Source organism: Phyllostomus discolor, chromosome 9 (genome assembly GCF_004126475.2).
Source record: "Phyllostomus discolor isolate MPI-MPIP mPhyDis1 chromosome 9, mPhyDis1.pri.v3, whole genome shotgun sequence".
NCBI lineage: Eukaryota > Metazoa > Chordata > Mammalia > Chiroptera > Phyllostomidae > Phyllostomus > Phyllostomus discolor.
The window spans coordinates 104,549,250-104,572,989 of NC_040911.2; the positions used below are offsets into that span (position 1 = coordinate 104,549,250).

The following is a 23,740-nucleotide window of genomic DNA, read 5'->3' on the forward strand; positions in this document are numbered from 1 at the left end:
GCCGCGGGGGACACCGCGGCGGCGTCGGGCCCCGCGCCGGGCGCAGAGCGGCCGCCGAGGGGCGACGCGCAGGGCGGGGCCTCGGGAACAGGCGGCGCGCGTGGCGACGCGGCGGCGGGCGGGAGGGCGGCGCGGTGGCAGCGGCGGGGCGGACGAGCCCAAGGCGGAACCCCCCGCGCCCCCGCCCCCCAGCGACTGCGGAGAATGAACACCTCAGGCGGCGGAGCGCAGCGGGAGAAGAAACCCCGATGATCTCGGGCTGAGCCCGCGCCGGGACCATGTCTGTGGCCTTCGCGTCCGCCCGGCCGAGAGGCAAAGGGGAGGTCACGCAGCAAACCATCCAGAAGGTGGGCGGGGGCCCTCGGGCGGGGGGCGGTACGGGGTGCGGGCGGGCGCGCGCGGGGCCGGGGCGCGGGCAGCCGGCGGGCGCGGGGCGCGAACAAAGCCGGGGCGCAGCCGACGACCGTGACCCCGCGGGGCCCCGAGAGCGCATTGCCGCCAGCCTGCGCCAAGTTCGGCGGGGGCAGCGGGCAGGGGCACCGGCGCCGGGCGCCTTCGGGATGGTGTCCAAGGGGTCGTGTCCGCAGCCAGGCTGCGCACAGCGGATCTGCCGCCTTCGGGGTCGGGGTGCGCGGGGATCGTGGGCCACAGCGCAGGACGGCGAGGCTGCGCGCCCTCGGGTTGGTGTCCGAGGGGTCGTGTCCGCGGGCCAAGCTGGGCGCAGTTGGGACCCGCCGCGATCGGGAACCCTGCGCCACGGACAGGGGCGCAATACGCGTGACCGGGCGCCCTCGAGATGGTGCCCTTGGGGTGGTGACTGCGGGGTGGGGGTCTTGGCTCAACCGAAAAGAGCCTGGCCACGCCAGGCTCAGGGGGGACCCTCCTGGCTGGCCAAATCATTGGCGCAACCCGGCGGGTGGCCCCGGCCTCAGCGCACAGCTTGGCGAGTGGACAGGGAGCTGGGGGCGACGGGGACCGGGCCGGGCAGCGGGCCACGGTCCCTCTCCGTAAGGTGTTCGCACTCCGAGGCACAAAGGGGCGCGACCCGAGTGTGCGACGCCGTTCCAGCGTGTCCGGCGCCCTTTGGGGAGCGCGCGACGCCGCGGGGTCTACCTGCTGGCCCAGCCTCGCCGCCCTTCCGCGCCTGTCAAATTGTTTTCCAACGTGACACCCGGGCCAGGCTCCTCACCTAACAGAGACTTTCCAGACCTGCTTTACAGCCTGTCCCGGCGTCTCTGCGCGCGGCCTCGGGGTTTTCCGGGAACCACGTTCACAGGGAGTGGGGGGGGGGGGGCGCCTTTAGCGAGACCCTGGAGTGTTTAAGTTGAGGAGTTTACATTTTCTGCAGTTTTCTTTAGAAGAGAAGTCCAGAAGGAAAAAGGAACAATGTTAGTCTTTCCGATTGGGTTTTCTCAGCGTCTTTGGTAGCTTTGGTGGTTTCTAAGCCCGGAGTTCGTGGGGTTAACAGCAGAATCCCGTGGTTCCCACGGGCCTCTCACTTCCCCGGGAGAAGTTTTCCTTGATGATGCCGGGACCCGGTGGGCCCCGTCCATGCAAGTGGAGACGACCTTTGCCGCGGCTGGTGTGACCAATGAGAAGCCTCGGAAACTCTGCTCAGTGAACTCCGCTTGAGAAGCAGCAGAAATACAGACTTAAAAACGGGGCATTTTTAAAATCTGTTTATTAAGCGCTTATGTGGTGCTTACTGCATGCCAGGCACTGTTCTAAGGGCCTGTGGGTTCACGTTCGTCATTAAACTCCTGTAATTCCTCTTGGCAGTTGCAGCCGTCCTCGTTTTGCAGGTGAGGAAACTGAGGCAGAGGGAAGCTAAGTGCCTGCTGACCAGGGGTGGGACCCCGACGGTGGCTGCAGGGCCTGCCCACCAGTGACCCCCGGCGTGGGGACACTTGGCGAGGCGGAAGGCCAGGCGCCTGTCCCCAGGGCCTGGCTTTTGGTGCTTCAGTGTGACGGGCAGAGTCGCTCTTCCGAGAGCCACGCTTGCCTTGCACACTCACCTGGTTGTTTGCGCTTTGCACCCTCCCCTTGTTACAGCCCCCCACGTTTTCTGGGCGGAAGCACTGCCCCGAAAATCGGGTCGGAAACGGGGAGCCCCACGGAGCGCCCCGCCCCTGGGGCAGGAAGGCGGCCCGCTCCCCGCGGAAAGAGGGTCTGCAGTGCAGACGGCCGTCTGGTCTGACCTGGGCGCGCTGGGGGTCCGTGTGCCCGCCCGCCCTGGTGTCTCGGCTGTGAACGCGCACACCCAGGGCTCGTTGACCGGGGGACCGAGAGGGGCGTGCGAGGCACGCGTCCCCCGCACTCGTGGGCCGTGTCCACGGCGCGTGCACCGAGGGACGCCGGGGTCTCCCGGGAGCCGCCGGGCAGGGAGGGGGCAGGAAGCGCACGGCTCCCCCTGCTGGGCATGGGGGGGGGGGACCCTGCCAGGCCAACTCCCCCTCAGCCTGCCCCCCTGCCCCGCTCCCACGGCCCCTCCCGCCCGTTCCCTCGGCGGCCACGTGCCGGGTGCAGCCTCCTGACACATCGAGTGGGCTCCCGCGTCTGCCCGTCGGTGGCTCTGCTGCCGTGCCCGGCCCGGCCCCCCAGCGCCCGTGCCTCCTGGGGCACCGGTGGTCCTGGCGTGTGTCGGAGGAGGCGTGGGGGAGGTGGCGTGTTCGTTCCCTTCGCTGCCGTGACAGTTACCCCAGACCGGGCGGCTTAAAACGGAAGAAGCCGATGTTCTCAGTTCTGGGGGCTGCAAGTCCGACATCAGGTTGTCATCGGGGCTGGCCCCTTTCCGGGGGGGGGGGGGGCTCTGAGGGAGGACCTGGGCCCTCCCTTTCTCTGAGCGGTGGGGGGTCCTGGCCGGCCTGGCGCCCCTCGGCTTACAGCCGCGCCGCCCCCATCTGCACCTCTGGGCCTACGTCCCCCTCTTCTCCTGGGGACACCAGTCACGGGGACTAGGGCCCGCCTGACCCCGGCCTGGCCTCACGTCAACGTCACTGCATCTGCGAAGACCTGCCTCCAAGTGGGGCCCCTGTCCCAGGAGCTGGGGCTTGTTTGGCTTGAGCGTATTCTGAGGGATGCATTTCAGCCCAGCATAGAGACCATGTGTGTGGGGGGGCCAGACCGGGAGCGCCGCGGAGCAGGGGAAGGAAGGGCCTGGACGATCCAGGGAGTTGTGCGTGGTCCTGCCCGTGGTCTGCAAGGGGCAGGCGTGAGTCGCAGAGTGGAGGGCCGGGGGTGCTGGCTGATCTGGGGACTGAGGTGGTTCAGCTGGCAGTGACCTAGCAGGGTTGTGGTGCAGGGTGAGGTGCAGGTGCGACTGTGCTTTGGTGACAGCCACAGGGGCCCCTGGGGTGGAGGTGGCAGTGTCCTGGCAAAGTCCTGTGGCCCTCGGACCTGGCTGGCTGGCCTGCGGGCCAGCACCCGCCCCTGCAGCTCTCCGTGGTTTGGGGCCAGGGAGCCCCTGCCGTCCGGGGCTGTGCCCCCAGCGCCGCTGGGGTGGGGTTGTGGCCGTCCCCACGCACCGAGAGGCCGGGCCTGGGCTCCTTGGAGGGGCCCCCGGGGCTGGCACGTAGGCGCCTCCTTGCCGCTTAGCACAGGCAGGTGCTTAGTGTGAATCTCATGGTTCCCGTGTGCTTTGGGGCTCTCGATCCGTTTTCTCTGCGGGAGGGTGGGAGGGTGTCTGGCCCTTCCGCACCAGCACCTCCTGTGGGGAGAGACACGCTCCCCGGGAACAGGACGGAGCGGACAGGCCGGTGGGCATCCGGGGCGTGTGCCCCCTGGGTCTGGAACGGGACAGTGACACCAGTGAGGGCAGGCGCCGCGGCCAGGGTCCGGGGGCGCCAGGAGCCCGGCCAGCCCCGCCCCACTGCCCATGCCCGGGGCCGGGGTGGGGGGCGCAGGGGCAGAGGAGGGCGTCTGGGCTGGGGGCGGGGGCGCCCTGGGCTCTGAGAGCTGGAAGGCCGAGCTCAGGAGCGAGGGCTGACTGGGCAAGGAAGCAGCATCGGGCACTGCAAAAACCCCAGCTGCCCCGCCTCCCATTTGAGCGTCGACTCGGGGCCTGGGGCCCGGGGACTCCCTCCACTTGGCTAACAGGTCGCGTCCGACAGTTGTCGCCGGAATCGCGTGCTCTCCAGGGGCGAGAGGGGGCGCCGTCTCCTCACCCCAGCCCGTGGGGCAGCCCTGGGGAGCGTGGGCTGCCGGTGGCCCGGAGACAGCCCGGCTCCCCTCCTGCCACTTCTCTCCTTTCACCAAAAGCATGTGGCTCGCCGACCGTGCCGCGGGTGTGAAAGGTCGGGCGCGCCCTCCTGCCCCCCCACCCCCAGCAGCACCCTCCTGCCCCCTCGTCGCTAAGCCCAGCGGCTGCTGCTTCGTGTTTCTCGCCCCGGGGGCCGTGTGCTGTCCTCGTCGGCCCCCTCTGCTGGTGGGGCGCTTGACCGGCACACGGTCCTTTCCCGTAGACGGGGAGGCTTGAAGCCCAAGACCCCAGAGCCGCAGGTTCGGCCCTGGGCTCTGGGCTCTGGCTCCTCCCGCCGTCCCCACCCCCGCTCCCTGGCCCTCCGTGTCCTCCTGTCTTTTCCCCCAGACTCTCCTCCTCCCTGGAGACGCCTTCACCACTCCCCAGCCCACAGTCCCCGTTTCCTGCCAGGTGGGGGTGGGGAGGGCCCAGGCGTGTCAGCCGCCTCCAGCCGGCGGCTTCCCCCGTGTGGCTCAGGGTCTCGCCCAGCGACACCCTAGGGTCTGCCAGTCCTGCTGTCCCTTGTCTGAGTGCTGCTAGCGCCCTGCTGGTGGTGCGGCCGGCCGGCTCAGCCCTGGTCCCTCCACCCCTGGGGGCGTTTGCCTTATTCCTCCCTTCCTCACTGCGGGGGCAGGTCCACTCGCCTCCTTGACCCCCAGTCCTGCCGCTTTTCCTGAACTCAGCTGGGCGGGTCCTCTGCGCCCTGCTCCTTTCCTTCTTTCTTTCTTTTTTTTTTTTTTTTTTTTTTTGGTCACAACATTTTGTAACATTTTCTCATGCTGACAGATTTTGTAACATTTTCTCATGCTGATAAACTTCGTAACAGTTCCTCACACTGATAAATTTTGTAACAGTTTCCCACGTTGATAAAGACCTCGGAAGGCTTACAAAGAGGGTTCACATCCTGATCTGGTGCCACCCAGTGGCCCCCCACCCCGGGGTGCTGCTCCTCTGGGCCCCTCCCCCCGTCCCCAGCGAACACTCTGTGCGGAGTCCGGAGCCGTCTCTGCGGCCTTGGAGGGGACTCCGGCGCCGTGACGCCTTTAGGGGCAGCGTTCCCGGAGTGGGAGCTCCTGTCACAGTGGTTCTCCTCCGCCCACCGGTCTGGAGGAAAGAGTCACAAGGCGCGGGCGCCTGCAGTGCCCGTTCCCTGGCACGTGTGAGCGCCCTTCACCTGCCCCCAGGTGAGCGAGGCAGGCAGCTCCGGGCTCACAGCGCCCCCTGGTGGCACCCCTTTTCCTAGCCCAGGCGGGGATCGCTGGACTTCGGGCACCGTTTCTGAGGTGGGGACAGCGTGGGACAGCGCGGGCAGGAGGGAGTGGGGATGGAAATACAAACCAGAGCAAGGGGAGCGGGAGGACTTGGAGGCCAGGGCTCGGGGGCGGCTGGCCAGGCCCTGCGGTGTGGTGAGGCCAGGCCCCCCGTGCGCCCCCCACCCCCGCCCGTCTCTCCTTGGTGGGCAGGTGTGGGCCCAGGTCTCCGTGGGAGCAGAGGCCACCATCGGAGCCCAGTCAGGGGGCCGTGTTGCCCGACTGGCAGCAGGGAGGGGTGGCCCTGGGGCAGCGTGCCGGGGGTGCCAGGGTGGTGGCAGGTAGATGGCCCCCCTGGAGCCGAGCCTGCCCTTGGGGCCGGGTGACGGGGCGCTGCCTGGTGGAGACAAACAGCACAGACCCCCCCCTTCGGGGGCCGTTCCCAGGCTGAGGCCTTTGGTCAGGAACAGCGTTTGCCGGGGGCTTGGTTCTGCTGCTGCCCCCGGTGGGGGTGGGCGGCCGCAGGGACAGGCTGTGGATATGCGGCATGCTGTGCTGCTTCATCACCTGTCGAGTCCGGGTGTCCCTGGCCCACCACCCCTGCCCCCAGCTGGCCGTCCCGGGTGCAGCCCCTCCCCTCCCCCGGGTGTGGGTCCGGAAGAGCTGGCTCTGGTTTGTCTTTGAGATGCGATGCGCGGTGGGGACGCGAGCCGAGGCCCATGCACGTGCTGGCGTTCTCGGACCTTGTACCCTCCGGACGGGGCCTCAGGGTCCCGAGTCCACGCTGCGGGTTCCTCGCCCACCCTCGGGGGGCGGATGCACCGTGTCCGGGGCCCTAGTTGAGGGGGCCTGGGGCGGTGGGGTCCCGTCTGCAGGTGAGGGGTCCTGGGCCCCGCCCTGGGGGATGAGGCGTGGAGAGGGCCCTGTGCTGCCGGCCGAGGCTCCGCGCAGAGCGACAGCGGGGACACGGATGCCCACACACCGAGGGCAGGGGTTGTCACGCCCCCGAGCGGCCGACGGGGCGCGTGCCCCGGCCCCAGCAGGCCCGTGGATGCACCCGCGCCCCGCGCTCCGCGCTCACGCCCGCTTCGCCCGCAGATGCTGGACGAGAACCACCACCTGATCCAGTGCATCCTGGAGCACCAGAGCAAGGGCAAGACGGCCGAGTGCGCCCAGTGAGTGCCCCCCCCCCGCCCGGCCGCCGCCGGCCGGGCTCTGGTTTGGGGGTGCCCAGGCTGGACACCGCGGGCAGCTCTGTGGGGTGTGGTTGGACACCCTGGGGACAGCGAGCTCCGTCCTCCAGGACCGGAAACAGCAGGTGCAGGAAGTGGGCATCAGAGCCCCCTGGAGGGTGGCCGTGTGAGTGGCCGTCACAGCCACCTGAGGTGTCCTCTGGGCGAACTGAGCCGCTTCGTCCCCTCCCAGCACCTCTTCAGGGTGGGGGTGGGGCCGGGTTAGCGGGGGTCGCCCGGAGGAGGGCTTGTCTGCACCCCCTGTCTGAAGGGACCGGGTGACACCTGCCCTTGGGCCACGGTCTCGGAGTCTTTGCAGCACTTTGTCGCGGGACCGGAGCGCACCCCCCAGGGGCCCATCCTGGACGGAGGAGCGCTCTGCCGCCTGGCCTGGCCCCGGGGTCCTCTGCAGCCGGCGTCCCGGCGCTGGCTGCAGGACAAGGCTGTCCTGGGTGAACTTGGCTTTCACCCAGGGGACCGGTGGGCCAGCTCCCCAGCCCAGCACACGCCCCGTCCCACAGGTACCAGCAGATCCTGCACCGGAACCTCGTGTACCTGGCCACCATCGCGGACTCCAACCAGAACATGCAGTCCCTGCTCCCTGCTGTGAGTGCTGGGGGCGGGGGGGGCCGGGGCCCTGCCCCAGGCTGCTGGCCAGGGAGCCCAGGCTGGGGGTCCGACAGGGCGTGGCACAGGGCGGGTCCCCTGTCTCCAGGGAGGTCGGGTGGACGAGTCCGGGAGTGGTGGTTGCTGGTTGGCGGAGGTTCCCCAGCTAACCACTCTCCCGCTCGCTCCCGTCGCCGCAGCCGCCCACCCAGAACATGAACCTGGGCCCCGGCGCGCTGTCCCAGAGCGGCTCCAGCCAGGGCCTGCACTCGCAGGGCAGCCTCAGCGACGCCATCGGCACCGGCCTGCCCCCGGCCTCCCTCATGCAGGGCCAGATCGGCAACGGTGAGCCCCCCGGGGTGCGGCTCGGGCTCCCGGGGGCCCTGCAGGGCTGCGCACGGGTGCCCTCATGCCTCCTCGTGCCCCCCGACCCCGCCCCTGGCAGGTCCGAACCACGTGTCCATGCAGCAGACGGCACAGAGCACGCTGCCCACAACCTCCATGAGCATGTCGGGCAGCGGCCACGGGTCGGGGCCCGGCTACAGCCACTCGGGACCCGGCTCGCAGAGCGTGCCCCTGCAGGGCCAGGGCGCCATCGGCAGCTACGTGTCGCGGGCCAACATCAACATTCAGTCCAACCCAGGTGACGCCCCGCCCGGCCCTGGGCCCCCACTCGCACCCGCATGTCCCCGGGGCCCCCAAAGCGTGCCGGCCACGTGCGGGCTGTCCTCCTGCCAGACGCCAGGCCGAGGCTGTGGGGGGCAGAGGGCTGCCCTCCGGGACCTTCCCTGGGGCTGGGGGTTGGGGGTATAGCTCAGGTGGGGCCCAGCTCTGGGGGGCTGAGACCACTCCCCAGGGCGGCTCAGGGAAGGCTCTGAGGAGGGCATCCGGCGCCTGCTGGGAGGACGGGCTTGGGGTCACGCAGGTGGGGGGACGGCAGGGTGGAGCGCAGGAGTGGGGAGGCGGGGGCCGGCCGAGCAGCCTGGGCTGAGCACTGGAGGGGGGTCCCGGGCCCCAGCGGTGACGGCCCACGAGTGACGGGCGGCGAGGCGCTGGAAAGGGCCACGCTCTGCACGTGCCGAGTCGGATGAAGCGCGTCACCGCGCCGGGTGTCCTCCACCTCGCCCGCTCCCCGGCGAGGCTCCCGTACCGCTGGGCTGGGCGTCGCCACACTGAGGGGTTCTGGGAGGGGACAGGAGTGGACAGGCCAGGCGGCGGGGGGTCGAGGTGGCGTTGTCTGAATGCCGCCCCTGGTGAGGGTTGGCTCGGAGGTCCCCTAGCAGGGGGGTGTGCTGGAGACGAGAGGGGGCCGTCCCGGGCCTGGGCAGGGTTGTGGGGACGCGCCCCGGGAGCCTCTCGGGGTGACGCGGTCTGTCCTGTCGCCCAGTGTCCATGATGCACCAGCAGGCCGCCTCGTCCCACTACCCCTCGGCGCAGGGCGGGAGCCAGCACTACCAGGGCCAGCCGTCCATCGCCATGATGGGCCAGAGCGGGCAGGGCAGCGGCATGATGGGGCAGCGGCCCCTGGCGCCCTACCGGCCCTCCCAGCAAGGTACCGCGGGGCGCGGGGGCGGCACTGTGCGCGTCCGTGGTCACCTGCGAGGAGGACGTGGGGGCTGGAGCCTGCCATGGGGTCTGGGGCAGGCGCACGGCTGTGGAGGGGGTGGGCCGCTGTGTCTCGGTGGACGGATAGTTCAGGGTGCCGAGGGCTGGGTGTGGGGACAGTGCCCTGCCTGGTGTCCCCGGGGTGGCACGGTGGGCCCGTTGGGGAGGTGTTGGGGACAGGAGCCCCGAGCTCACGCCGCCCGCCCCCCCGCAGGCTCCTCGCAGCAGTACCTGGGCCAGGAGGAGTACTACGGGGGCGAGCAGTACGGCCACAGCCAGGCCGCCTCGGAGCCGCTCGGCCAGCAGTACTACGCCGACGGTGAGGCTCCGGGCCACCCACCCGCCCGCCCGCGCAGCGGCAACCAGAGTCCCCAGGCCTGAGTGGGCCTGGGCCGGAGTCCCGTCCCCGCCCGGAGACACTGCTGGTGCTGGCCGCAGCCACTCGCCCCCTGGGGCTGCTCCTCGCTCTCCCCGAGAGGTAGCCGAGCCCCGGGCGGGGGCCGGCCGCAGCCCTCTGACCAGGCGGCTGTGGACTCTTGAAGGGAGGGACACAGCGGTCAGGCGGATGCCCTGAGGACAGTGGCAGACCCGGTTGGCCGCTCGGGGCTGGTCGCACGTGGCACCCGCTGCCTGGCGTGGCTCCTGCCAAGACGTCCCCTTCACTGTCACAGCCTCGCAGTCGCTTCTGGTCGCCCAGGGTTCTCGGAGGAGGCTTTTACGGCCGTCAGAGGGGATGGCTGGGGGGGGGGGGGGGCCCCCAGATGGGGGGGACCCAGCGTGACTGGGGTGGGCTGAGACCAGCGCAGGGCCTCTGGGGGCCACCCCCCGAGCGGGCGGCACGGTGGGAACCGTGCAGCAACGCCGCCAGCCGCCGCTGCTGGCACGTGCCCCGTGGTCGGGCACCGAGCGCAGTCGGTCGTGCCCATGGAAGCCCGAGGGCAGCATGGCTGTCTGCGTCTCACTGAAGTGGACCGGCCGTGGGCGCGGCCTCTGGGGGCCGCCGCGTGCCCAGCGCTGGCCCCCGCCCGACCCCACAGAGCTGCCGGCCGGCTCACGGCCGTCCCCGCCGGCCTGGCGGTCGGGCCCCTGACCGCCGGCCGCCGCCTGCTTGCAGGGCACGGGGACTACGCCTACCAGCAGGCGTCCTACTCAGAGCAGAGCTACGACCGGTCCTTCGAGGAGTCCACGCAGCACTACTACGAGGGCGGTACGGAGCGCCGGGGCGGGGCGGGCTCCGGGTGGGGCAGAGCTTCGGGAGGCCAGAGAGGGCCCTGGCCCTGCGGGGCGCCTGGTGCTGTTTTCGTGTTTCCGAACCCCCGGAAGTTAAAGCTGAACCTGAAGCTGGAAGTGCTGCCCACGGTGCTGTCCCTGAGACCGAAGGGCCCAGACCCCGCCCCCGAGTCCCGCGGCTGCAGAGCCGGCAACCTGGGCTCTTCTCAGGGCCCTGCCCCTGGGGGCCGGCGCCCCTGCCTGTGGGTGGGCGCCGGGAGCAGCGAGGATAGCTCCTCCCGGAGACGGCCCGCGCGGGGCCCCTGAGCTGCACCCCGGCTCGCGGAGGGGTGGTTTTATGGAAGACTTCAGCCAGCGGTCGGTCCCTCGTCTGCTGCCTGGGCCCGGTTTGTGGTGCGGTCACTGACGCCCAGCCTCTCCCCGCCCCCCCCCCACCAGGGAACTCGCAGTACAGCCAGCAGCAGGCGGGGTACCAGCAGGGGGCGGCCCAGCAGCAGGCGGGCTACCAGCAGCAGTACCCCAACCAGCAGAGCTACCCGGGCCAGCAGCCAGGCTACGGTAAGGGGGCGCCGCCCACGCGGACGGCACGCAGCGCTGTCCTCAGGCACACGCCCAGGACACGCTTCCTCGGGGACAGTGTCACGTGTGCGGCGGAACAGCTGCGAGGGCCGTAGGGTCCTGTCGTTGCCCTCATCCGACAGGCGTGGCCCCGAGGAGTAGGTGATGAGTTCGTGAAAAGTGAGGTCAGGGAGTGTCCCTAAAACCCCTCCGTGCACACCTGCAGCACCTTAGTTTGGCTTAAAGCGGACCCCGCCGCGCTCACCCAGCCAGAGCCAGCTGTCCCCTCTGCGCACCGCACGCGTGTGGCAGCGCCCCTGGGGGGCCTGCCGAGGCCTCTGGGTCTCCCCCTTCCCTGCCGCTGACGCCTCCTCCGGGGCGCTCTGGTGTCCTGGCGGCCCCGCCCGTGAGCATTCTGGTTAGGCCCTCAGGTGCGGCCGATGCAGCGAGCCGGGAAGACGGGCCGGGGCTCCGGCTCAGCCTGTTGCCGCCGTGGCTGGCTGAGTCGTGTCTTCTGCAAACTTCCCCGGCCTCCCCGGGTCCTCCCCAGGGCCTCCCGCTCAGCCCCCCGAGGCGGGATCGCTGTCTGTCTTGCACACGTGTGTTCCCTGGTCGCTGTGCCCTCACGCGGTGGCCGTGACCGCCGGGAGTGACGGGAGGCACTCAGAACACCCGGCGGGGGTGCGGGGCGGCGGCCGGCTCTGGTGGGTGTGTGTGCTCTCGCCGTGCGACTCTGCCACGGAGGCCTCACGGCGGCGGCTCTGTCCCCAGGCCCGGCCCAGGGAGCCCCCTCGCAGTACTCCAGCTACCAGCAAGGCCAAGGCCAGCAGTACGGGAGCTACAGGGCGTCGCAGACCGGCCCGTCCGCGCAGCAGCAGCGGCCGTACGGCTACGAGCAGGCAAGCGTGCCGGAGGTTCCCCGCTGCAGGCCCGAGAGCCTGCCGGCACGGAGCCCGGCTCCTCTGGGCTCCCGAGGAGGGCCCGTGCGGAGCGCGGCTCTCCGGCCCTGTGAGGGTGCTGGTGATCTGCACGTGGAGCGCACTCTGGCCAGAGCGCTGGCTGTTTGTGTCCTGGGCCCACGCAGACCCCAGCATTCTCTCCGGCCCTGGCGCCCTCTGCTGCACGCCGGGGACACGCGGGGACAGCACACAGGCAGCCCAGTTTGCAGATGTGGGCCAGAGGCCTCCTCCCTGTCTGGTCCCACACATGGGCGGGGGCAGGGCGGGGGCGGGGGCAGGGCGGAGGCGGGGGCAGGGCGGAGGCGGGGGCGGGCTCCTTGAACCCTCGACTGGGGCGTAGAACTCCTGTCCGGTCTCTTCCAGGGCCAGTATGGAAACTACCAGCAGTGAGGGGCAAGCGTCCTTGGTGGAGCCTTGCGCTGGCGTGTCCGCCCGGCACGGCTGGGCCCGTGGCAGCTCTGATGACCCGTGGCCTGTCGGTTGCCCCTTCGCCCCACGCGTGTCGCATGTGAAGCGTGCACATTTCATGCTGGGCATGACGCCGAGCGTGCGCCGAGGCGCGGGACCGCGCTCCGGTGGTGTGGCGTGCCTGGTGCTGTGTATAGTGTCCTGTGTCCCTCCAGTGACGGGGGGCTGTCCCTTTCTGTCCCCCCCCATGTGTCTAGCTAGCTTTAGGGGTCCTCTCGTCATCGGAGCGCTCTGCGCCCAGCGATGGGACAGACACCTACCTACAAGATGCCATTGTCAGTGTTTCCACGTAGACAGACCTTGGGTCCAGATCTCCCCACGCAGCTGTGACGTGGGTCGCAGGCGCGTCCTTCGACCTGCTGCCGCAGCCCCGGGCTTGCCTCCCCCTGGGCCTCAGGTGGGGCGGGGGCTCCGTCCGGGTGGGTCTGCTTCTGTCGAAGGCCACGTCTGCTTCCCCGGGGAGGCCGTGCCTGCACACCGCCCTGCGGTTTCTGGCACTCGCCCGTCGCCTGTGTCTCCAGCCCATTCCATTTACCTGGAGGGTCACCTGTGCGTGCTGCCAAGGTAACAAGGGATCAAGGATAGGCCGAGATCGAGCCTGACCAGGGGGCTGCGGGGCGACACCGGCAGCGAGGGGAGCTGTCTGGCGTCGCCCGGGCTCCTGTCCTTGTTGATCTGATGGTCATTTTGGGGGTTTGAATATGTGACATGCCCCATTCTAAACTTGTAGCTTAAAATAGTGACCCGGATTTTCCACACAGTGGAGTTGTTCCTTTTATTTCTTCCAGGACCTGCTTGTTTAGATCCCTAAGCAGGTGGGGGTTTTTTTGTTCGTTTGTTTTGCTTTTTGAGGGATATCTGAATTTGCATCTCTTATTTTTTAAAAAAAGTTTTATTTATTTATTTTTTAGAGAGAGGAAGGGAAGGAGAAAGAGAGAAACATCAACGTGTGGTTGTTTCTCACACGCCCCCCTACTGGGGACCTGGTCTGCAGCCCAGGCGTGTGCCCTGACTGGGAATCGAACTGACAACCCTTGGGTTTGCAGGCCGGTGGCATACAGTCCACTGAGCCACCCCAGCCAGGGCCACATCTCTTTTTTAGAAAGAGCTTCACTGAGTTTACTGTGTTCTTCCTAGTGAAAAGGAAAGGTTTTATAGAGAGAAATTTGAATAAGTTTTACATTCCCAGGATGTTAAATCTCATTTAAATTCTGTGCAAACATGGAAGACAGCTCACTGGGAAAAAAAAGTCTGGTCAGGAAAAACCCTACATTTCCCTAAGTAATACTGACATTTTATCAATTTTTACGTGGATGATAATGCCCACTTTTCCTGGAATCTTTTATAAACATCCTTGGATAGTGCTGATGTATTTCCAAGAACAACCAAAAAATACACAAAAAAGAGCTAATTCCGTGTACACCGGGTCTCCTGGGATAGAAGTGTTTACTTTGTGGGCATATGGGTGTGGAAACCCTGCACACCGGCAAGGGCTCAGAAGTCCACCGTCTCGGTGAGATCTCCGGGCGGGAGTCCCGAACTGCTGAACCACAGGCGTGGGCAGTGGCCGCCTTGTTCTGTTTCTTTCCTGGCAGGTTTCGTAGAACAAAGTTGCAAACTCAATCAAGGACTAAAATTTCCCACTGAAAAGGTTCAACATTTTAGAAAACTGTGAAACTAGTCTGTTTTTATTCCTTGCCATCCTGGGCGTACGCCTTGTCTGTGTGTGTGTGTGTGTGTTTTGTTTGTTTGTTTAAGTGCTGTCTGAATACTTTTTTTAAAAGGGCACTGAAAAGTTACCCAGAAACTTCAATCTGAAATGTCTTACATTAAGAATTTCTTGAATGTTGTGTATATATTTTAAAAAGCACTTTGTGAGATAGTTTGTACATTTATTTCCTTAATTTATACATGATTTTTTTGGTGTTAATATATTTAAGGATTAATAACAGAATATTTATTTAACGTGTAGTCCATTTTTTAAGTAATATTTTTGTGGGGAAAGTGACGGCAGCAGCGGTGTCATTAGCTGTATTGTTTTCTCCTGCGTGACCCGAATGTTTGCAAAAGCTTTAGGCTGAGAGGAACTGTCCACGCAGGGTGGGGGGTGGTGCCTCGTCGTCATGACTACTTCCGCAGAAGGCCCGTGGAGATGCAGAGGAAGACTCGGGAATTGACGCAGTCCTCGACCCCGTTGTCCTCGACACCGAGCAGGTCACAGATTTTAAAAGTGACCCGTTTTCAGCCGTGCCGACAGCTTCGTATCGGTATGCGGAAGCTCGGCACCCACGGGCTGGCCCCAGACTTCCAGCAAAGCCCCGCCGCTCCTCCAGCGGGAGCCTGCGCCGGCCTCGGGTTGCACCGGCTCTCACTGATGCAGCTGCCGGTGTTGGGCGCCCGCTCAGAATCGTGCGGGGTGGAAGGCCGTTTCTGTTGCCGTTTTCAGTTGCTCAGCCATTGCTTCACCTCTATTTATTGAACAGGTCGGGATTCGTTTTATTTGTGAGCACAGCACATTTTTTTTGAAGATCATCTTTATTTCATTCCCCCCCCCCCCAGCCAGAATTTGGAGTATAAATTGTTTATGCTTTTGGTGTAATTAATAAACTGGTTCTTCAAAAGTCATCCTAAAGAGTGAGTTTTCGCGACGTCAAAAGGGCAGGTGCGCCCTTTGCACCTGGGCCCAGGGGGCTGTCTCCACGGAGAGTCGCCTTCCAGGGGAACCTGCTACCCGGGCAGTGTCCAGCGGGCCACCGGCGGCTGGAGGGCAGGCCGTCCGGTGCACCTGACAGCCCGCGGCGGCGGGGAGCTGCCCCCGGGCCTGCGTGCACAGCGCTGCGCGACGGGGAGGGGCCGGGGAGGTAGCCCGAGACCACACCTGATCCAGGACGGGGACGCGGCTCGCGGACCGCTGGCCGAGGCGGAGGGCGCTGAGAAGGCGGACTGGGGCTGGGGGAGCGGCGCTGGACGGCCAGGCCCGGTCCCCCGCCGTCTGGAATCGGCCCCCGGCCTCGCGCCCGCACGGCCCCCGAGCTTTGCATCCCGAGACCCCGCTCGGCGCAGACTCGGCGCGCCGGGGACGCCCTGCGCAGGCGCAGCCCCGGCCAGACCCGGAAGTAACCGCGGAGGCGACAGCCGAAACCCCGGAAGTGATGTGACCTTCCGCGTGGGTGAGTGCGAGCGAGGGGTCCGTGGCCTCTGGGGGCTCGAGTGGGGGTGAGGGGGCGCGCCGGGAGGACGGAAGAACCCAAAGGAGGGGCCAGCGGCGCCGACCGGATGGCTCGCCATCTCCGTCCTGCGTGTGGAGGGACGGTCGCCGCGGGCGTGAGCCGGCCCGGGCTTCCGGCGGTGCGCGCCAGCGACCGGTCCGTGGGTTCCAGGCGCCGGGTCGCAGCTCCTTCCGCCCCTGGCGCGCGCACCCAAGCTGAACGAGCGCGCGCGTTTCCTTTGGCCCACGGTCCTGAACCTTTCTTCCGGGGTTTTTTTTTAAGATTGTATTTATTTTTTAGAGAGAGGGAAAGGGAGAACTGGAGGGAGAAAAACATCAGTGTGTGAGTGGTACAACGACGGGTCGCCTCTGTCTGCCCCCCCCCCCCCCCAGCGGGACTGCCCGCTCCCCAGGCACGTGCCCTGACCGGGAATCGAACCGTTGACCCCTCGCAGGTCGGGGGCTCAGTCCAATGAGCCGCACCGGCCAGGGCTGCGTGTTTCTTTATAGTCAGTGGCACACAGCAACGTCAGCAAGCGTGCACCGAGTTTTGATAAACATTTCATTAAACAAAAATAAAGTTTTATTGCCAATGCAGCTCTCCATGGGTGGGCGGTTCTCCGGGGAGCTCACTGGCCACGCGGGGCCCGCAGTCTCACTCCATAATCTACGTAGCAGCGGACAGAGGTCTCGCGTTCACACTGGTCAGCCGGTGGGGATCCGCCTGTGCCTTGGGGAGGAGGAAGGGGAAGCCCAACGCGATTCTTTCCCACGCAGGTTCCAGCCAGAGCCGTCTGATCTTTCTGAACTTGTCCTCCCGAGGTGGCTGTGCGTGCACAAGCTCATTTTGAAGATTCCTGCCGTGAGATTCAGCCCAGCACCCTGCCGGCGAGGCCAGAGGGCCTGGGGCCGGCTGCTTCACCCGAGTCTCAGCCTCCCCAGCTTTGAAATGGGTATGAAAACGTGCCTAGGTCAGCAGTCACGACCCCGCCGCACAGAATAACTCAAGGAGGGTTTTGAAAGGGAGAGTGTGGGGAAACGGAGGTGGTGTTTCAGTCTGCTGGGGTGATGGTGGAGTTGTGTGCACCCCTAGATGCTGGAGCCTGAGGGGAGGGGCAGTCACAGAAGACCGCAGCTCGGACAGGGCCCCCCTTCAGTCTGGGCACCGCGGGGCAGGGGCAGAGAAGTACCCCTCCGCCCGCAGGCAGGGGAGGCAAGGGGAGTCACGCGGGGCAGGGCCTCGGGGCAGCAGCAAAAGTGGGTCAGAAGAAGCAGACGAGGGGCCCCGCGTGGGCTGCTGCCCCTCTTGCCGTTGCCCTGAGGAGTGAGCCTGCGAGTTTCCCCACGAGGTTCAGCAGGGGCTCCTGGCAGGTGGTGGCTGCCGTGGTCCAGCGGAGCCGAGCGTCCTGCTTCAGGGCACACAGCAGTGACCCCGACGTGCAGCCCACGCCCGTGTCCAGTCGCTGCCGGCAGCCTTTCTGAAGCCCCATCCTGCCTGCGAGGGGCGGCCGACTCCGGCCTGGGCTTCTGCACAGGCTCAGCTCCCCCAGCCGGGAAGCGGCTGGCCGCAGAGGAGTTCAAGTTCACCGCTCTGGGTCCACACTGTGTGGCGGTGCGGGCAGGCGGTGTGGACTGGCACGGCCCCTCGGGGCTTCCTTTGGCAGCAGACACCTTCCCATCGGGGCTGCCCGGGTGGGTGCCCGTCGGCCACACGCGCCTGTGGGCGCTTGGAATGAGGGAGTGAGATTTTGCTTTTTAAGTTTTTAATTGACTTAAGCCACGGGTCTCAAAGTCGTCACCGGGGGCCACATCAGCCTCACAGTTGCCTTCACAGGGCCGGAGTAATTTTAGGACTGTATAAACGTGACTACTCCTTCACTGCTAAGGAGTTGAAGTTACATGCGGCCCCATGAAGGCAACTGCAAGGCTGATGTGGCCCCGGTGAGAATGAGCCCGGCACCCCTGACTTCACCTGAGTGGCCCCGGGGGGCTGGTGGGCACCTAACTGGGCAGCACAGGTGCAGCATGAGAAGGACCACGAAGCCCACGCCGCAGCGTGAGGCCCAGCTGAGAGTGTTCAGCTGGCAAGGGGGCGCCGCGCTGCACAGGCGCAGGCGTAGGCATGTCAGGACACGGAGAGGGTGGGAGGGGGGCCTCTGGCTGGCCTTGCGGTGGACCAGGTTCCCACCTGCTGTGCCCTCCTCCTCCAGGTCCCGTGTCCTCAGGGCCGGGGGCCTGGTGCCCGACACTGCGGCTTCCAGCGGGCTGCGTGGCGGTGTTGCTAGTTGGTGGGCTGGTTTCTCTTTCCTCCAAGGACCTGTTCTCGTGCTCCGCCCCTGCCCGTCCAGTCCCACGGTCCAGGGGCAGGTCCCTGGCGCTGTCTTGCCTCAGCTCCCTCACTTTCTTCACCGAGCTGCGGGGAGGACTCGACGACCTCACCCCCGGGAGGCAGCCGGGCCTGGGCCCTGCCGGCAGCGAGGCAGAGGTTCCGGATGTCTGTCACCGGACTCGTCTGCAGGGACTGCTTTGTGACTGGTGTTACCGCCCGCCAGTGCGACTGTGTTCCGCCCGTTTGGGAGAGTACAGCTGGGGTGTGTGCTGCCCTTGTGACCCGCGACCTGGTTCGGTTCACGTGTCCTGGTCAAGCTTTGTGGATTTCCAAGGAAACAGGCCTTCCGCAGCTTGTCCCTCCTTTTCTAAAAAAAAGCTTCAAGACAGCGGGCGCAGAAGCAGCGGTGGACGCTGGGCAGTCAGCGTGGCGTGGGCTGTGGGCCTCTCTCAGGGTGACCGTGTCCCCTCCACCCCCAGTTAGATTCTCTGCTCACGAGTGGGTGTGACATCTGCCCGACGCGTGTGGCGGCCCTTGTGGGGTCTGACCGCCGGTGACTCTCGTGCCCCAGGGGTCATCCTGCGTGGTCCTGGGGTGCGTCTGCTGGGCGCACCTGGACACGGCGAAGTGCGGGTCGTCCGCATGCCGTGCGCTCTAGCGCCTTCTACTGTCGGGGCTGCGCGGCTGCAGGCATCCTCTGGCTCCTCTTCGGATTTCCTCCTCCGCCTCCTGGGTGGTCCGGAGGGGTCGATTCGTCTCCGGGCTGACGTGTAAACCGCACGAGGTGACAGCAGCTCGTGTGAGGAGACGGACACTCTCCAGGGGTTTGGATCCGAGGCTCGCGCTCCCTCTGAGGTTCTTGCTCAGCGGGTGTCGGACACCCACGGGGAGAGTCTCCAGGCGCGGGAGGGCCCTGGGGACCCCTGTGCGCTCACACGGCCGTCCTGCCCCTCAGAAGCACACAGGCTGGCAGGGGCCCGCGGCCCCCACGACTCGGGCTCCCGTGTGCCGAGCGACGGGCCGGCGTCACGGCCTCCGCTCACTTCTCTGTCTCAGAGACACACTCGGAGGTTGTGGCGTGCTTGATGCTCAGACCCCTTACTCCACCCGTCTGACTTTTCCCCTCAGGACCATGATGCCCTCGAGGCTGCTCTCCGCAGGATGGCGGGGCGCGTTGGAGGGCCTGGGGCGCTGGACTCGGTGCCCTGGGGCCGTCCTCCGCCCGCCCCTCCCGGGGCCCAGCACCCCCCAGCCGCTGTCGCTCAGCTGCGCGGACCCGGCCAAGGCACCCCCCGGGAAGAAGCCGCTCTCGGAGAAAAGACTGGTGAGCCTGTCCGGGCGGGGCGGGGCCTGTCAGCAGCGGGGGACCCCCCACCCCCCAGGGGTGCCATTCTCCCTTCTGTCTGTGGCATCTTCATTTGCCCTGACGGTGGCGCGACCGAGGGCACAGGCAGGCCTCAGAGAGGAGCTCCCGCAGAGGCTGCCCGGCGTGGGGAGGAGCCCGAGGATGTGGGGGTGCGTGCCTGGAACGCGGGCAGAGCTGCGCTTCCTCCTGGCCCCACTCGCCTGCCCCGAAGTGGGCCCCGGGCAGCAGCCCCCTGTGCAGGGGCGCTCAGAGCAGCATCCGGGGCGCTGCACGCACCCCCACAGTGTGGGACGTCAGGCCTGGCCGAACCCCGCCCCCGCCAGGGCTCATCAGGGTGATTTTGGAGATGTTGGCAGACAGCAAAGTTAGGGTTTTTAAAATAGTAATTCATGGTTTTTCCATGTGGTGGCGCCAAAGAATCTTTAAATATGTGTGTTTTCTTAAAAAAAAAAAAGATCTGGGGGTGAAGTAGTGGGCAGAGGGGCCGGTGCCCTGGGCCTGGGGGAGTGCCCAGGTGGGGGTCAGTCCGTGCACACACACAGGCGGGACGGGTGCCTGGGTGGCCTCCGTGTCGCTGTGGGAGCGGACGGTTGTTGAAGAGGAACCTGCTTCGTGTCGGCTCCTGAGGGAGACTGAGCGCCCCCCCCCCCCCGGGACCCACAGAGACCCCTCCCGTTGGGAAGCCCCGCTGCAGGCAGCAGAGGCGGGCGGCAGGGGCGTCGGGGCGGCGTGAGTGACAAGCGCCCTGTGCTGTGCTCTCCGCAGAAAAGACACTTCGTGGACCACCGCCGGGTGCTGGTCCGGGGCGGCCGCGGAGGCAACGGAGTGAGCTGCTTCCACAGCGAGCCCCGGAAGGAGTTCGGGGGCCCCGACGGCGGCGACGGCGGCAGCGGTGGCCACGTTGTCCTGAGAGGCAGGTGCCGGGGGGGGGGGGGGGCGCGGGCCGGGGTGTATGCCCAGGGGCAGGAAGTGTCGACCTTATCCTGACGGCAGCTTGAGTCAAAAGTTGGTGGGTGGCATCATTTTTGTTAAATTATGTGATGCCAGCATTTAAATAATGCACCAGAGCCCAAGTTTGATAGTGGGGTGGTCATTTTGTTGTTTCATTTAACCTCAGGCGCACAGGGGAGCCCCCCTGTCAGGAGCCCCGAGCTCCAGCAAGGCGCAGGGCAGGCGTGGGTGCTGGGGTGGTGTCCTCGCTCAGCGCCCTCTGGGCACCGGCGCCGAGTGAGCTGGAGACTCGGTAAACTCGGTAAACGTCGCTCCAGGGAGACGGAGCCGTGTTCACATCGTAAACACTCGCAACGTAATAGAGTGTGGCTATTTTTAAGTCGACGGCACAGCTGGTTTGGAAGTTTTCAGAAATCGCCTTTTCTGAAGGAGGGCGAGCGTGTAGCCGCCGCCGCCCTGGGAACTTCCGCTGCAGCCTCGCCCCCCCCCCCACCTCCATGCACGCGTCCTGGGTGGCCCCGGAGTGCGCGGGGGGGGGGGGGGGGGGGGCGGGCCGCAGAGGAACAGGGCGGCTCTCCCTCTGATTGCAGTCGATCGGCAGGTGAAGTCCCTGTCCTCGGTCCTGTCCCGGTACCAGGGCGCTGACGGAGAAGACGGCGGCAGCAAGAACTGCTCCGGGCGAGGCGGCGCCGTCCTCTACGTCCCGGTGAGCCCCGGCCGCAGGGCCCGCCCGGCTCCGGTCTGGCCCTCCCAGGCTCCCAGGTCCGGCTGTGGCCCCCGAGCCGCGGTCCCAGCCCAGCTCCGTCCCCCACGGCCCAGCCCCAGCCCGGGCGTCGTGCGGACTCCACACAGGTGTGCGTGGGGCCGTCCCGGGAGCCACAGAGCCACCGCATGTACAGAGAGGGGGCCCTGGGGGGCCCCTGTCCCTCTCACCTGGGTCCAGGAGTCGCCCCGGTCCCCACCCCAGGGGCCCTCCGAGGGAGGGGTCCCCGATGCGCCGGCTCCCCTCGGCTCCCATCGAGTGGCAGAGGCACTGTGTGAGAAGCCACCTGTGCTTCCTACCCTGGGCGGGGGCGGGGGCGGGGACCTCTTCCCGGAACCCCCGGCTGCGGCTGCCCCGCCCCCGCCCGACCGCGTCCCCTCCCCGTCCTGAGCAAACACACCTGGTCCCGCCTGACGGTCACCGCCTCTCTCCCCAGGTCCCCGTGGGCACGCTGGTGAAGGAGGGGAGCGAGGTGGTGGCCGACCTGTCCCACCCGGGGGACGAGTACCTCGCCGCCCTGGGCGGGGCCGGGGGCAAGGGCAACCGCTTCTTCCTGGCCAACGACAACCGCGCGCCCCTCACCTGCACCCCCGGGGAGCCCGGGCAGGAGCGGGTCCTCTCGCTGGAGCTCAAGACGGTGGCCCACGCCGGCATGGTGGGTGTCCCGGGGGTGGGGTGGGGGGCGGGCCGCGGGAGACTGGTGTCCGGGGGTGGGACGGCCACCGGCCTGCAGGAGAGCAGCAGCCCCCTCTCCCCGGCCGGCCTGTGCCCTCGGCCGGGAGCCGTGTCCGGGCGGTGCCTGGTCCGGCCCAGATGGAGGAGGTGGCAGCGCGTCCCCCTGTCTGGCAGGTCGGGTTCCCCAACGCGGGCAAGTCCTCGCTCCTGCGGGCCATTTCGAACGCGAAGCCCGCCGTGGCCGCCTACCCGTTCACGACCCTGAACCCCCACGTCGGCATTGTGCACTACGAGGACCACCAGCAGGTGGCAGGTGGGCTTCCAGGACTCTCCGGGGCGGTGGGGGCTGGACGAGGTGGGCCGCCCGGACCCTGGGACCCGGGGACCCGGCCGGTCTTTCTCGGCAGGGGGCCGAGGGTCTGCATCCACCCCCAGGTTCGTGCTGCCCTCCCCCCGCCCCGCGTCTGTGCTCGAGTCTCCAACCCGAGGAGGCGGCTTGGCCCCTGCAGGCTCCCGCCCCTGCCCTGCCCTGCGAGGAGGAGCCTCTTTGGCGGGGCGGGGGGTGCATGTCTGGGAAAGGGCGGGCCTGCTGGGGGGCCGCGCGCCCCCTCGGCACTCCCTGTTCACCCCGCGCTCCACAGTGTCTGCTGGGAGCCGGGGTGTCGAAGGGCCATGGGCTGGGGGGGGCAGGTCCCCTACGACGACCACGTTTGAAGCCGGGAGGACTGGAGCGTGCCGTTCCAGCCGGTAAACGCTCCTCGTCAGAAGGGCCCGTCACCCAAGCAGTCCTCCGCTCTCTGTGAAACTCAGAGCCGAGGCTCCAGGGGTCCTTGAAAGGCGTGTCTGAGACACCGGCCCTGCCCCGTCTCCCGCAGTGGCCGACGTGCCGGGCATCATCCGAGGCGCCCACCGGAACCGGGGCCTGGGGCTGGCCTTCCTCCGGCACATCGAGCGCTGCGGCTTCCTGCTGTTCGTGCTGGACCTGGCGGCGCCGGAGCCCTGGGCCCAGCTCGAGGCCCTCAAGTTCGAGCTGGAGCAGTACCAGCCAGGCCTGTCTCGGCAGCCGCACGCCGTCGTCGCCAACAAGGTCGACCTGCCGGAGGCGCGCGCCAACCTGCCCGCGCTGCAGGCCCGCCTGGGCGGCACGGCCATCGCCCTGTCGGCCGTCACCGGGGAGAACCTGGAGGAGCTGCTGCTGCGCCTCAAGGAGCTGCACGACGCCCACGTGGCCGCCGAGCTGGCCCGGGGCCGCCAGCCGCTCAGGTGGTAGCGCCCCGCCACTGCTGCCCCACAGGCTGCTCCCCCCCACACCGTGCTCCCGCGCCGTCAGCCCCCTCTCCAACTCGAGGGGGACGGCTCGTCCCTGCGGTTGGCGCCCGCAGCAGCAGGGGCCGTGCTGCGGGGGTGCAGGGCGCCGACCCAGCGGGGACTGGAGCCGGAGGTGCCCGCGTGGCTCGTCGGCACCGGCCTGCAGGACAGCAGCCGCCACGGGTGGCCCCGCGCGTCCCCGGCTGCAGGCGCCTCTCCACCACCGCCACGGCCGAGCCCGGTGCCGGCGTCACGGCTGAGTGCACCCAATATCCGGCCCTGGGGCAGGCTGTGGGGCCCGTCTGCCGTCTGCGGCGGACGGTCGGGGAGACAGCTGGGCCCACGCTGGCCTCCAGCCTCCCGGTGGGCTCGGGGGAAGAGCCCCGGGGGGCGGGCCGTCGAGGCCAGGGCGCACCCTGTCTCTGCTGGAGTGACCTCGGGGAGGCTGAGGGCCCCAGCGGCCGCCCCGCCCGCCGCCCGCGGGCCGTGAGGACAGCCGGGCCGCGGCCGCTGCTGCTCGTCCACTCCCCCAGCAGAGCACCACCACCATTTCCCCCAATAAAGTCTGATGCTGCCGACCTGTCCCCGAGGGCCCTGCAGGGGGGCGGCGGGGCAGAGGGCAGGGGAGCGGGACGACAGGCTGGGCCCCGGGGGTTGGCCTCGGGGTCCCGGGGTTTCTCTCCTGCGTGCAGCGGTCAGCACCGTGGACGGGCTTCGCGCCGTCCCCCCTCCAGGCACTGTCCTGCAGGGTCAGCTCCTGTTCTGGGAGGTGGTCCCCACGCCCGGCCGCCCGCCGGGCCCGCGGAGCCTTCCTCGCAGGGGCCAGGCCTGAGGCGGGAGGGCTGCCCGGGGCCTCTCGTCCCAGCAGCTGTGCCCCCACCACAGCGTGAGGCAGAGGGCACGGTCAGGCTGCCTGCCGGCAGGAGCACCCCCCGGAGGGAGGGCGGGGTCCCCATCCCGTCCCAGCCACGGCCCCACAGCCTCCAGCCCCGGCC

The 23,740-nt window shown here is 67.8% G+C and overlaps 2 protein-coding genes across 2 annotated transcripts; both read left to right on the forward strand.

Annotated features, from left to right (window-relative positions):
- The first annotated feature begins 85 nt into the window (after window positions 1-85).
- Window positions 86-14,770, forward strand: SS18L1 (SS18L1 subunit of BAF chromatin remodeling complex). The gene is made up of 11 exons (XM_028524111.2): window positions 86-347; window positions 6,586-6,662; window positions 7,241-7,325; window positions 7,526-7,670; window positions 7,771-7,968; window positions 8,713-8,877; window positions 9,145-9,249; window positions 10,045-10,137; window positions 10,599-10,718; window positions 11,490-11,617; window positions 12,041-14,770. The coding sequence occupies exons 1-11, from the start codon at window positions 279-281 to the stop codon at window positions 12,065-12,067; spliced, it is 1,212 nt and encodes a 403-aa protein (XP_028379912.1). The 5' UTR covers window positions 86-278; the 3' UTR covers window positions 12,068-14,770.
- A 1,202-nt stretch (window positions 14,771-15,972) lies between these two features.
- On the forward strand, window positions 15,973-22,717 carry MTG2 (mitochondrial ribosome associated GTPase 2). The gene is made up of 7 exons (XM_028524768.2): window positions 15,973-16,306; window positions 18,811-19,006; window positions 19,814-19,961; window positions 20,590-20,705; window positions 21,199-21,417; window positions 21,612-21,750; window positions 22,313-22,717. Exons 2-7 carry the CDS (start codon window positions 18,815-18,817, stop codon window positions 22,705-22,707), a joined length of 1,209 nt encoding a protein of 402 aa, XP_028380569.1. The 5' UTR covers window positions 15,973-16,306; window positions 18,811-18,814; the 3' UTR covers window positions 22,708-22,717.
- Window positions 22,718-23,740: the final 1,023 nt, after the last annotated feature.

Excerpts from the sequence above, each read along its gene's own strand:
- SS18L1 (XM_028524111.2), top strand. The coding sequence starts at position 279 with ATGTCTGTGGCCTTCGCGTCCGCCCGGCCGAGAGGCAAAGGGGAGGTC. Across the intron at positions 8,878-9,144 it reads CTACCGGCCCTCCCAGCAAG|GCTCCTCGCAGCAGTACCTG; the intron begins GTACCGCGGGGC and ends GCCCCCCCGCAG. Across the intron at positions 9,250-10,044 it reads CCAGCAGTACTACGCCGACG|GGCACGGGGACTACGCCTAC; the intron begins GTGAGGCTCCGG and ends GCCTGCTTGCAG.
- MTG2 (XM_028524768.2), top strand. The coding sequence starts at position 18,815 with ATGATGCCCTCGAGGCTGCTCTCCGCAGGATGGCGGGGCGCGTTGGAG. Across the intron at positions 19,962-20,589 it reads TGGCCACGTTGTCCTGAGAG|TCGATCGGCAGGTGAAGTCC; the intron begins GCAGGTGCCGGG and ends CTCTGATTGCAG. Across the intron at positions 21,418-21,611 it reads CGGTGGCCCACGCCGGCATG|GTCGGGTTCCCCAACGCGGG; the intron begins GTGGGTGTCCCG and ends CCTGTCTGGCAG.